We start from the raw sequence: 13,872 nt of genomic DNA on the forward strand, positions 1-13,872 counted from the left end.
TTTAGTCCAATTACCTGAATACTTGAGATCTAATCAAAATTTAAAACATGTTACCCAAATGCATCTTGAGCACTGACAGACATAGGGCATCAAACACCTTACTAGAAAGCCTATCCAGTGTTTTGCCACTCTCACAAATAAATAATTTTTTACTGATGTCCAGTCTGAATAATACTGTTGATTTCAAAACTGTGAGCAAGCCACTCTAAATGTAGAAAAATGATAGTATTAAAGAAAGTTAAGTGTAGCCTATTCTTTTCCACTAACTGAGCAGTATGTGCCATGTTTTCAAAAAACTTGCTGTGGAAGCTTGGCAACTTCTACAGTTATGCAAGATCATCGGGTCATATAATAGTTTAAGTTGGAAGTGACCTTAGAGACCATCTAGTTCCACCCCACTTGGCATGAGAAGGGACACCTTTCACTAGATGGAGTTGCCCAAAGCCCCATCTGATGGAGCTCTGGATGCTTCCGGGGAGGGTGCATCCACACCTTCTCTGGGCAACCTGTTCCAGTGCCTCACTACGCTCATAGTGAAGAATTTATTCCTTATATATAATGTATTTTCCTTCTGAAGTTTAAAGCCATTGCCCATTGTTGTGTCACTATACTCTCTGACAGAAGAGTCCCTCTCCATCTTTCCTTTAGTCCCCCTGAAATACTGGAAGATCTTTCTGGGATCTTCCCAGAGCCTTCTCTTTTCCAGGCTGAACAAGCCTGGTTCCCTCAGCCTCTTTTGTAGGAGAGGTGTTCCAGCCCTCTGAGCATCGTCATGACCCCTTCTGGATCTTCTCCAACATCTCCAGGTCCTTCTTGTACTGGGGGCCCCTGAGCTGAATACAGTACTCCAGGTGGAGCCTCTTGAGTGGAATAGAGAGGAGGGCAGTTGTGTCTCTTGCCCTTCTGGCCACCTCCATGCAGCTCAGGGCATGGTTGGTTTTCTGGGCTGTGAGTGCAAATTAGTGCTGGCTAATGTTCATTTTCTTGTCCATCACTATCCCTAAATCCTTTTCCACGGGGCTGCTTTCTGTGCGCTCATCACCCAACTTATGTTCATGTTTGGGATTCCCCTGACCCAGGTGCAGGACTTTGTGCATGGCCTTGTTGAACTTTCCAAGATTTGCATAGGCTTACCTCTCAAGCCTGTGAAGGTCCCTCTGGATACCTCCCTTCCTCCAGCATGTTGACTGCACCACACAGGTGCTCTCTGAAAACTTACTGAGGGTGCATTCAATCCCACTGTCCACATCACCAACAAAGATGTTAAATGGTGCCAGTTCCAATAATTACCCCTGAGGAACACTTCACTGCACTGAATGCAACAGATTCTCTTATACTTGTACCTTGTTTTCCCAAGGTGTGCATGCCGAAGACTTCAGCAGCAATGGGATATCTCTTCTGTGCCAGAAATTTGCATGTTTATGACTGTTTTTTTAGTTTTAATTCTGTGTGTAGTAGTTTACAGTAAACAATTGCATAGTCATTGGCTCCTGACTCAGCTGGCTATCATGTCTGGAGTAGTCCCTTGCAGGAATAATTTGAAATTACAGCATGCTCAGAGACAGCCTTGAGTAGTTTACTTCTTACTGTGCAGATGGAGTAGATACTTTCTAGAGCTGACTTAGGCAAAATCATTTCTTAATATTTGAATACCGTGAATGTGATTCTAATTCATGCAAGCAGATATGCAAATGTGTTACTTAAAAACATAGTGAGGCCATATAAGAATTTTCTTCTGTATGTTCAAGGTATCAAGTGTTCATAAATCCTCGATAACTTAAGTCTGAAGAAACTATGGATTTCTACCATTGCTGTATTCTTGTGTTGTCAGAACCACCACGGCTTACTTGCGCAAGTGACCTCCCTGCTCCTGCTGGAAACCTGTAGTTTTTTGCTAAGTCCAGCAGAGAAGTGTAACAAGGGATAGTTTGGACCACTAAGTGGATAAAGAACTGTTTGAAAGGCCACAGACAAAGGGCGGAGATCAGTGCTTCTATGTCCAGATGGAGGCTGGTAATGAGTGGTGTCTCCCAGGGGTCTGTCTTGGACCAGTACTGTTTAACATCTTTATCAGTGACACTGATGATGGAATCGAGTGCACCCTCCGCAAGTTTGCTGGTGACACCAAGCAGAGTGGTGTAGTTAACACAGTGGAAGGAGGGGATGCCATTCAGAGGGACCTCAAGAGGCTTGGACAGGTGAGCCCAGGTGAATCTAATGAGTTTCAACACAGCAAAGTATAATGTTTTGAACTTGGGCCGGAGGAATACAGACTAGAAAGAGTAATCCTTGAGAGCAGCCCTGCAGAGAAGGGCCTGGGATCTGTTGGATAAAAATCTTAACGTGAGCCAGCAGTGAGCCAGCAGTGAGCTCTTGTAGCTCAGAAAGCAAATTATATCCTGGGTTCCAGTAGAGGGGTGGCCAGCAGGGACAGGGAGGTGATTGTCCCTCTCTACTCTGCCCTTGTGAGGCCCCATCTGGAGTACTGTGTCCAGATCTGGGGTCCCCAATATGAGACAGGGAGCTTTTGGAGATGGTCCAGAGAGCCACAAAGATGATCAGAGGGCTGGAGCACCTCCCCTGCAAAGACAGGCTGAGGGAGTGGGCTTGTTCAGCCTGGAGAAGGCTGCAGAGTGACACTGCAGCTTCCCAGTATCTAAAGGGATATAAACAGGAGGGGAGCCAACTCTTTGGAAGGGTTGATAACAGCAGGACAAGGGGAAATGGTTTTAAGTTGAGGGAGGGAAGATTTAGGTTGGATGTCAGGGGAAGTTCTTTACAAAGAGAGTGGTGAGGTGCTGGAACAGGCTGCCCAGAGAGGTTGTGGATGCCCTGTCCATCCCTGGAGGTATTCAGGGGCAGGTTGGATGGGGCCTTGGGCAACATGGTCTAGTATTAAATGGGGAGGTTGGTGGCCCTGCATGTGGCAGGGGTGTTGGAACTTCATCATTCTTGAGGCCCCTTTCAACCCAAGCCGTTCTGCAGTTTGTTCTCTATGTCCTGCTGTATTTACTCTTTTGGGGAGTTTGTATCCGAGTGTTGAGTTCTTCAAATTAGAGAGGCCTCCTTAACTCCACTGAGACAGCCTGATTTATCTACTGTCATGCTTGATGATTTTTAAGGTCTCCTTTGACTATGTCTGCAAAGTAACTAATAGTGGTGAAATGTTACCAGAAAAGTTCACTAAATCAGAACGGCGTTTATTTTCGCAGTCTGCACAGGACATTCTACCAGGAGCATGTATTCTAATCCCAAATCTCAGGTGAAGATTACCATCAGAAAAGATAAGCAGATTTTCACTTGTTTAATTAGTGGTTGCTGCTGGAGAACAAACAAAAAGAAATAAAAATTGAAGCAGGAGAGATAGGAGGAAACAAAATAGTTTCCAGTTCCAGTTGAGCAAACTAAATGTGCAGTGTAGGAACTGTGCTGGCATTCAACAGAAACAAGATTTTTTAATTAGGCTATCCTTGGCTGAAGTGCAATAATTGCATGTGCAATGTCCTAGTAGGATGATGCAGTGTGTGGAGGATGTTGGAAGGGAATCCTGTTCCAGATACTGTTTTTGTGCATGTTGTCAGAATTCAGTTTTGTGCAAGAAGTCTCAGATTGCTGCAGGTTGAACAGATCAGGCTATGAGCAGCGGCAGGCAGGTAGCTTGTCGTCATGTGATACTGCACCGTTATATTCCTCTGCGCTATCAAAGGAAAAAGGTATTGACACTTTCCATTCAAGAGGCTGAGTGTAACTGATGATAAAGTTGAGACCTGGAGCCACTAAATATTCTTCTAGTTCTCAATTGTCTTGAGAATTTTCTACCCATCTCTGAAACTTAGTTCTTTGTATCTTACGATGCCTCATTGTCTTGGTTTCAGCTGAGTCAATGTTTGCAGTACAGGGATGTTTGATCATTGCTGTGTGATGGGAGCATGCCCTGCACCAGGCTGGGCTGCTCAGTGGGAAGGACTCAGCCACAACAGTCCTTTTGGCGCTCAGCATGGAGCTCTAATGGTTGTGATAATGACAGCTCTGAACAGAGCATGTTAAAGCAAAACTGTTGTAGGTGTTGTAGTAGTTTAACAGTTTCTGCTGTTCAGAATGTTTTGGTTTATTTTTTTTTCTATTTTTGGAGGTCTTAGTATTTGCACAGAACCATATTAAATACTTACTTGTGATATACAATCCTGCTGCATTATTTACCATTTCTGGGGGCTGGATTGAGATTATCATTCATCTATTTGGTATAACACTGTTTTGGAAACTAACCTGGTATTTCTATTTAATGTTGCAGTCATCTTTATGTTTTAGGAGGCATATATTGGAAACTTTTAATTTCACTCTTTACTTTGTCACTTGGGGGAGTCAGGCTGTGGGGGAGACAAGTGGGAATGCTCAAACCAGCATGTTAAAATTTCTACGCATACTGATAGTGTTTCAGATTTTGTTTAAGGTTAAGAAGATGTTTAGGAATTTCTCCCAGTGGTCTGTCCTGAGGCTGGATGAATGGTTGGGAGCATGGGATGGGATGGTCAGGCACCTAGAACAGTGGACACCATTAGTGTTTTGGGACTTCACCCCTAAACAACTGCAGAATCCTGAGAAGCTGGGAAAATATTTGGAAAAGGTGTGCTGCTGCCTTGACAGTCTTAGAGAGACTCAAATCACTACAATGTTCTGTGGCCTGGCCTACTGCTCAACACTTTTTTATTTGGCACCCTAAAGGGAAAGAAGTCTGTGGGTCTGGTGGCAGCGTAACTGGCCCTACATTTGCTCCAGCCACTACACCAGGCCTTGCAGTTTAGTCAGATAACCAATCTGTGCCAATCTTCGTCTTGTCTATAAACAAGACAAAAAAAAAGTGTCTGCAAAAGTCAACTTGTTTTGTAAGAGCAGAAATGCCTACTAAAATAAGGATAGAATAAGATGAGGATGAAACAGGACCATCATGATGATGAGAGGAGGAAGAGTCAGAACTCATAAAGGAGGCAATAACTTTCTGACCACTAATTATGAGTGAACTGCAAGATACACAAAAAGATTTCAGCTATCATCCACATGAATGCTCCAGTACAGGGATAATGGGGCCAGGACCCTGGGCTTACTGGGCAGCAAAGCCAAACAGCTGAGATTCCTTTTTCGGTAAAGGGGATGTTAACAAAGCAGTGGGAAGAGGGACACAAGCCTTCACCCTGTGGAGGCAACTCTTGTCATCTGTGAGAGAAAGGTATCCCTTGAAAGAAGATCTGATGTGTTTCCCAGGTAAATGGAACCACCATAGAAAAGGCTATCCAGTAACTGGAGGGTATTAGCTGTACAGGAGATGATGTACAACATTGATCTGAATGATGTAAGGCCTTGCACCTGAATCACAGCTGCTCCTACTACAATGCAAACTGGGGACAAAGGGACTAAGCACAGCTCTGCCAAGACAGGCTTGGGAGAGCTGGTGCGTGGCAGTCTGTGTGTGAGCCAGCAGTGTGCCCTCACAGCCCAGAATGCCAACCAGATGCTGGTCTGCATGTTATGGTGCTGATCCTGCCCCTGTACTGTGTGCTAGTGAGAGCTCCCCTGAAGTACTGTGCCCAGATGTCGAATCCTCAGCCCCTTTCTGTATTGAAAGGCCTCAGGTCTTAGCACCATTCTGGCTTCGGTTTCATACTGTGAATGCTTTTCTTGCTAGAGTACTGTCAGAGTACTCCAGGCATCTCTATGGAGAAATGACTGTCAACCTCACAGAAAACAGGAAATATTGTACTAAATACTGTTGTTTAATTTGACCAGGTTTTTGACTTCAGGCTTGTTGCATCTCGGTCATTATGGCATGTACTTGTTCTTTATTGCAGACTAATGAAATTGAAGGGAATCAAAGTTGTCTGTCAGACTCTATTATATCCAGTTTCTATTAATTAATTCTGTTAATTATTTCTATTAATTATCTTGAGATGTCTGCAGTACTGTACTCTATCCTTCTTAAAATTGTTTATGTTGGTTGGAAATTCCATGCTTTATAAGTACCCAAATTCAGTATGTTCATGCCTTGCTCCACAAAGATCCATTTTACATCAATTTATTGCTCTTGTTGGGAGGACAGGCAAGATTAAAGCATATATTGAGTTATCTCTGCTTGCGTTCTATACTTGAGGTAAGTTCTTTTGGGATAACTAGTTTACAAGACTTCACATCTTGAAGGGAAGAGTGTTATGTGTATCTTTAGTATCAATAGAAGCAAGGTATATAAAGGCGTACTCTGAGTGTGAGGGTGGAGCTCTATTAGTCAGAGTGCATTGAATTAATACTCATCCCAGTACTGCTGGCTTTGCTGAGGAGTGTTTTCATCTTTGGTGATCTGCTCAACAATCATTTTAGAGATCTGGTTGCTCCTTCAGTAACGTGTCATTATTTCAGACTTAAAAGAACTCGGGTTGGTGGTGCGTAATCACAGTGATTTGAGTTGGACCTATCCAAAACCAGCACTGCATCTAGTCTTGCTCTATTCTAAACAAGAGCTTCTTGAGCGTAATTGTAAATCTTTCAGGATATTTTCAGTGCTTTTTATACCCACACTCTTCCTTGCAGTCCTTTTCTTACAAGTTCAGACTAAACTGAAGGTACAGGCCATTCTAATTAAAAAGACACCCTTTGAGGAGGACTTGAGGTGGTCAAGTTTAGAATTATGCGAATTTTCATTGCATATGAGAAAGTCATGTAGACTCAGTGCACTTTATACCTCTTCTCATTCTCCTGTTATAATTGTTTGAGATGGGGATAACAGAGGATTGTTCCTACAAAGCAGTCTGTTATTAATCTTTATATGTGCAAGCTGAATTGGGTAAACCCTGAATAGTTGCATAAAGATTTTTAAGTGCTTGTCTTACCTTCTCAATATTTCTCAGATTCATGAGCCTAGATAGGGGAGTACATGTGAGATGACACCTTAACAATAAAGTAAATACATTGTGCAGTAAATACATAGCACTGGTCAAAGAGGGAACGGTTTACTGCTGAAGTCTTTTGCATATATGAAAAGACAGTAAGATTTCTAGAGTAATTTCAACTATCATTATGTGAAATTTTCTTAGTAAAATAGAAAACATGTACACTAATGACACTTCTTGAGGTTCAAATCTTGTTCATTAAACTAATAATCTTATCTTAGTTGTTTGGATATCCTTCATATTTAATATCTGGGTTGAAAGCCTCTAAGCCTGCTTAGAGGTCCTGTTAGCTTTTACATTAACTGTGACTGCATTCAGAATTGTGAGAGGCAAAGGGTTGCAGTATCAGCTTGGACAACATCTGGTGCCCTGGATGCTAATGGACTTTTCCAGATGAATGCCTGCTGCTGTGTAGGCAGGTCATCTGCACCACCCAGCCTTTGAGTGAGTGATTGTCATCACAGCAAGTCAGGGCGTTCAGATGTCCCCACCTCAGCACTCACAGAAGCTTGTTCTTGTGGGTAATGCTAACCCCCTGATGATAAATAATCACATGTAGTGCTGTTTAATTTTATCTACTGCAGAAATGGGTATCAACTGTTAGGAGTAATGCTGTAAATCTTGTGTTTCTTAATACAATGTTCCATGTGGTGTCACTAAGAAAACAAGTACTAGGATAAGAATTGCAAGTAGGAAATGGCTTAAAAAAGAGGAGGTGAGTGTTGTGCAAGAATGAGAAATCATGGAATCATAGAATCTGATGATTTGCAAGGTCACCAAGTTTAAAGGTCATTTAAAGGTCATCTAGTCCCCAACTCCCCTGCAGTGAATAAGGACATGTACAACTAGATCAGGTTGCTCAGAGTCAGGTCCAGCCTTACCTTGAATGCCTGCAAGGATGGAACATCCATCACCTGTCTGGGCAGCTAGTTTCAGTGCCTCACTCACTGCTCATATTGTTAAATAAATAAATAAATAATTTTCTTTATAACCACTCTGAATCTCACCTTTTCTAGTTTGAAACTATTTCTCATTGTCTGTCACTACAGGCCTTGCGGGAGAGTCTGTCCCCTTACTTCTTACAGCCCCCTTTGTATACTGACAGGCCACTATTGGTCGCACCAGAACCTTCTCTTCTCCATGCTGAACAGACCCAGCTCTCTCAGCTTATCCTTGTAAGTGAGGTATTCCATACCTTGGATCATTTTTGTGGTCCTCCACTGGACACGGTGCTCCAGCTGAGGTCTCACCAGCACAGAGTAGAGGGGCAGAATCACTTCCCTTTCCCTCCTGACAGCACTTCTTTTGTGTCCAGGATAAGTTGGCTTTTGGGGCTGTGCTGGAACACATCTGGCTCACCATCCACTAATACCCAAGTCCTTTTTGGCAGGGCTTACAGAAAAGTTGCGAAGGTTACCAGTAAAGTCCTCAGGTTTTGGTTTTGGCCAAATGGTAATCTTTTTCTAATGGACATTGGAAAAAAAAACTTACTTTGTTGATGTAAAGTTAGAAAACATCCAGTCAAGATGAGGTTTGGGAAACTATTGAGGTGAGTGAATTTATTTGAGATTTATAGTAAAGAGGTTGAAATAATAACATGCAGCCTTTTTGTGCTGGAAGACCAGTAAAAGAAACATCTACTATTTAGGAATTTAGAGAAGAAGTGGAATCAGATGGTATTTGCAAGGGTGAAACTAGTGTATCTTTCAAAATCAAATCTCAGAAGATTATGCAAAGCAAGTAATTTTCAGTTGAATCGGGTAAGATTTCAGGCCAGTAAGCAATGTTGTGGTTAAATTTTACCTGGAACGCTGCATGTTGTCATGGTTGTGGGACCGTGGAGAAAGAGAAGCTAGTATGACTGAATGTGAGACTTTCTCATGGAAGACTAACAGACTGCTACTTAATTGGCTTAGCAAATAGAGGACTGAAGAACCTGTGCTGTAATCTAAATTGGTCAGAGGTGTTTTGCAGGGAATGGGAAGAGAGATGTGTATTGCAGTGTATCCCAGAATGTAAGGATTCCTGAAGAATCTTCCACTAAGTATGGCAGTGACAATCTCTACCTTTCCTATGGGATTCAATAAATCTATGCCTAAAGCAAAATTTCAAGGCCCAAATTCTTACCTGTACATGTGGTCCTCTCTCTAGGATTTTCAAGGTCTGGATTTTCCTAGACGTTTAACTTCGTATGTGTCTTTTCTGTCCATAGTAGGTGATAACAAGTACTGGCCTTACTGTGATGTATTTGAGGCTGACAAGGATCTCTCTTATACAACTTCTGTGCTGTTCTGCTTAAATAGCAGTCTGTAGAGGTTGTGTTTTGGGGAAGACTTAGGTTTGTAAATGAATGTAAGGGAGCAAAGCCTTTATTTTTGTGATGAAAGTCAGGAGTGCTAAATGCTAAAGTTTTTAATCTTTTTTTTTTTTTTTTTAAGGGAATTAAAACAGTGTTTCAGTTACTCTGACTGTTATCATATGTAGAACTATAGAAACTGTTCTGCTAAAACTCAGCTTAATATTATCTAGTCTTGTTTTGGAGCGAGCTGTCAGTCCCAGAGCACCTTCTCTGTTCGGAGATTAGAAGGAAATAGTGAATGGTATGTTAACACGTAAATTCAACTAAATTTCAAGTTAAGTGCTATTAAGACATAGCACTGCTGGTATTTTAAGTAGGTAAGTAATGGTCTGATTGTGAAAAGAACTCTCTGTTCTTCTTGAGAACACTGTAAGTGTAATTTGTGGTTTCCTCTTCTTGTCTCTACTGTTTCCCAGTATACTGAAAGCAGGAATTGTACTGTCTTATCAGCGTAAACTTCAGATTTTTTTCTGGGCCTATGTTTCAGTGTTAATTCCAGCTTGGAGGAAGTAAAATAATAGATACAGCTTTCCTACTTCTTTGTGCCTGCCTAATGCTGGTTTCTCCTGGAAGCAGTCAATGCTACTGAGCCAGCCAGGAGTCTTCAGTGACAACCAGGATAAAACAAACCAGCTGCAAACCACAACAAGGCAATTCAGCAAAAAGTCTGCGTAGAGAAGTTTGAGTTGGCAAACGGATTTAAGGAGCTTGCTAACCTTCCTTTCTGTAACTGAGGCATGAGGCATAATTAATTGTTTTTGAAATAGCACAAGACTCTTTCCTCTGTGCAGATCTCAGTGGAAACACCTGCAGAAATATTCAGAATGATTCTGCTGCCCAGCTCTAAATGTTGCTGACTGACAGTTTCTTGGAATGTGAAATTCAGATCTGTGACTATTGGTGTTTTCTTGTGTACTGTTCACTTCACAGCATGCATTCACCACCAAGTAAACAGACATAGAGGAGCATGACCTCCTGTTACATTGTGCTGCTGTGCTGTAATTCATTTCAAAAGACTACCAGATAATGACACCAAGACTTCAAACTTGAACTGTCTTTGAGTAGTTGGGAATTTATGATTCCAGTTATTGCTAATCTGTTATTCATTCAGTACTAACAAAGTGCTTGTATCAGAATGTCTTTGTTTTCTAAGTAGGCTGCTATTAAAAATACATCAATGTAACATGCCTTTTTAAAAGGTTTAATAATCTTCTCTCCGTGGTAAAGGCACAGGATTTATTGACTAATGACAAAACAATTGAACAATTCAATTAATTTATGTATAGTGTTCTTAAGAATAGCTGATTGCAGAATGAGGCACCCCACGTATTGTCGTAAGTTGAAAGTATTGTTTTGATATGCTGATTGCCTATTCATTGTGTTACTTCTCCCAGAGGATCTGGAGTTAATTAGTTACCTAGTGCCTGACCACCAGTCAAGTTTACTTCATCCTGTCGGGGACATCAACAATAAACTCGGCAGCATGGAAATATCCTAGGACTAAAACATACAGTAGCCAGCAGATCCCAAAGAACAACGGGATTTGACTAATAAGTAAGCACTGCACATATGGGCAGAGAATTAACTGGCACTGGCTTTTATTTGAAAGTCTCCCAGGTATTGACATGCAGATGGACTTGGGGGTGGATGAATGCTATGATGGATGAAGGTCACATATAGGACTCTGTTTCTAACCTTTCTTGTTTTTCTGGAACACCACACCTTACACCCTTAATAGCACCAGTTGTTGCCTCCATTGTTTGAGGTTCGGATTTTTCATTCTATTTCCAGGCTTGTGTGGATTCTCAGACATCTAAACAAAAACACAGGGTTTAGTATCAAAGTATTATGTATGTAGCTTTGCCAATTTTGTTGTTTTAAAAGCTGATTTGCATTTGGAAATTGTGCTTGCATCCAGATTTTTCTTTGAGAATAAGACATAGATGTTGCGTTTTCTCTGAGAGGAAGAGCTTTTATTGCTTTTAGTGAGGTAGTGAGACCAGAATGTGTCCCCTTGAACCCTGCATTGTAGTTATAATATTTCTGCATCTTCAATGTTTTTTGCTCTATTGTGAATGCTGTGCTCAAAGTAAATGTTTAGTTTGCCTAACTAGCTGTTAGGCAAATTGGTGATGTGTGATAAGAAAGTATAACCCTGTAAAACTTAAAAATAGCTGTCACCAGAAACAAATTTAAGAAACCCTCCCTCTGATGGTTTGTCAGATAATCTTCTGTCAAAAGCTGTTTCTGTCCCATCACCTAATTTGATTCTTCTTTGCCAAAGTTTAAGGTAGCTTTTTTTTGTATTTTTTTCCCCCCCCCCATGTCTAAGCTCACACAGAACTCCCAATTACAGTTAGTTATTTCCAGTGCAGTAGCTGGAGTTTGTGACAGTATTTTATCTGCACAGTTTTAATTTTTTTAGCCTATCTTATCTTTATTAAGCAGCAAAAGAAATCCAGTTAGCTGTTAAATTAAATGAGCTGTTATTGTCAGTAATTTGGTGTTTGCAGTTCATGCAGGACAAGAATAAATTGTGGTGGACCCCAAGTAAAGATTAAAATCTGTGCCACATGTGTAGATTCCCTTCATTCTTCCCTTCCATCCTTAAGGGAATAAAAATCCTTGCCACCTCAAAATTATCTAGGCCCTCGGAAGTGTCTGAAGAGTAGTGAAAAAGTCTTGAGAGGGAGGAGGTAAAGTTGAAAGGGCCTAGCTCAGCTGTGATAAATAAATGGACAAAAAGCAGTCTGGGGTACGGGCCAGCGAAAGTGGAATCCTTGTCTCTTGGGGCTGTGGAAAGAACAGATGGAAGGGCATGATTTTAAGCAGAGCTGAAAACGAATCTTTCATCTGCTTCTGATAAAAGAGGGAGACGGACTCTGTTTACTACCTCGTGGTTCTTTGTCATGGAATGTTTAAGGATATCACTCTGAAAAATGCAATTTTTGTTCAAAAATTTGAGTAGAAATCAAAGTCACTTGAAGTATTTTAGGAACCGACTATTTACTAGGTTTTCCACATGTAGAAGCTTCTTTATATTTTGTTTGATGTTGTAGTCCCATTTATGTAAAAATTAAATTCATGATCTTAATGTATTGATTTTGCAATCTGTTCATTATTTAAGGAAGGACAGGTTTTAGATGTATGTGGGTGCTACTTTAAAACAAATATTTTTAACTCTTGAAGGTTAGTGGGGTTTTTTAGGTCTTTTCAGGTATCACTTTTATCACATTTTCTCTATACTGTGTTTACTCTAGCTATATGTGTTGAAGAGCCAACTGCCTCTCACTGCCTGTCTTCTTTCTGCACTTTCATTGGTCAGGAGATTAAATATTCACATAGGGAGAAATAACGATCCCTAAATTGTAACGTGTTCAGAATGTGCGAATCACCTATCTTACAGGATGCTCAACTTTTTATTTTTTGGTTTAACAAATAATGGAGAAAAGATCATTAAATGTGTTCTCCCTCCTTGTTTGGGGATAGGAGCTAGGAAAAAGCCTGAACAATGCAAAATAAAACTTTGAAAATGCTATAGAGACTTTGTCTAAGGGCTAAATCATGCTAATCTTGATTTTTCTTTCTTTCAAGTGTATGATTAGAAATGCTGTGTTTCTGAGTTTGAGAATACTTTTTTCAAGCTAAAATAGCATTTTTCGAAACTTTTTAAAATTGAGTAGAGATACATAGGTTTATAAAAGTAGGAGTAAAAAAATAGAATTAAGATTCTGTGTTAGTTTGTGAGACTGTGAGAGGAGAAACTCAAAAATTAGCTTTTAACTTGACTAAAAGTGATTTAAGTAGCATGTTTGAATTTTTCTGAAGTTTACTATTCCCTAGTATTTATTTCTTCTTTTGCCCTTCCAACAGGAAACAGTCCTCAAGACAGTCCTAGGAATTTCTCTCCCAGTGCCTCAGCCCACTTCTCTTTTGCAAGAAGGTAAGCGTTTGTCTGTGGCGTGCTGCGTGCGTTCTGCAGAAAGGAAATGTTGTTGGACTCAGATATCAAATGGTGATTGCAAATGCGCTGTTATATCTGTCAAATCTATCACAAACAATTATATCTGTCTCTGTTACACAAACTCCTTTAAACCTCAGTTGCAGCAAAACTTTGTTGGATGATTGATACAGTGCCTTTATACCTTTTTTAATTCAAGAAAAGATGTTTTGTTAATGACTTTTAAATGAATCTTATTCGGGCTATATGGAAATGCAGATGTTATCTCCTCATCTATTGGAATTTGGAGAAGTTGTAGCATATATCTATTTTTTTAAACTCATTTTTAACGATGTAAGAAGTGCATAGCATGCAAGAATCCTGTCATAGAGAAGATGGAGTAGAAGTGCCTGTATATAGAGCTGCGCTTTGCAGGTAACAGCTGGATTGTCACTAGATATTACATCTGACCTTGATCTTTTTCACTATCTGGACAACTGAGACAGACAGTTCTGTCATAGGGGCATTCTGAGGGTTAATTAATGTTAGAATTTTTGATCATATAAAGTGAATTTGAAGTAATCTATGAGGTAAATTACTATTAAATGAACCATAAACTAAATTGATTGTGTGTCATG

The 13,872-nt window shown here is 40.5% G+C and overlaps 1 protein-coding gene across 4 annotated transcripts in view; it reads left to right on the forward strand.

The window, feature by feature from the left end:
- Window positions 1-13,872, forward strand: part of MAST4 (microtubule associated serine/threonine kinase family member 4) — a 284,616-nt gene that overhangs the window by 212,825 nt on the left and 57,919 nt on the right. For all 4 annotated transcript variants that reach the window (XM_048930615.1, XM_048930616.1, XM_048930617.1 and 1 more), the window contains one exon: window positions 13,168-13,237. In XM_048930615.1, coding sequence (XP_048786572.1) covers window positions 13,168-13,237 — 70 coding nt within the window. The remainder of the gene's footprint in view (window positions 1-13,167; window positions 13,238-13,872) is intronic.

Source organism: Lagopus muta, chromosome Z (genome assembly GCF_023343835.1).
Source record: "Lagopus muta isolate bLagMut1 chromosome Z, bLagMut1 primary, whole genome shotgun sequence".
Taxonomy (NCBI): domain Eukaryota; kingdom Metazoa; phylum Chordata; class Aves; order Galliformes; family Phasianidae; genus Lagopus; species Lagopus muta.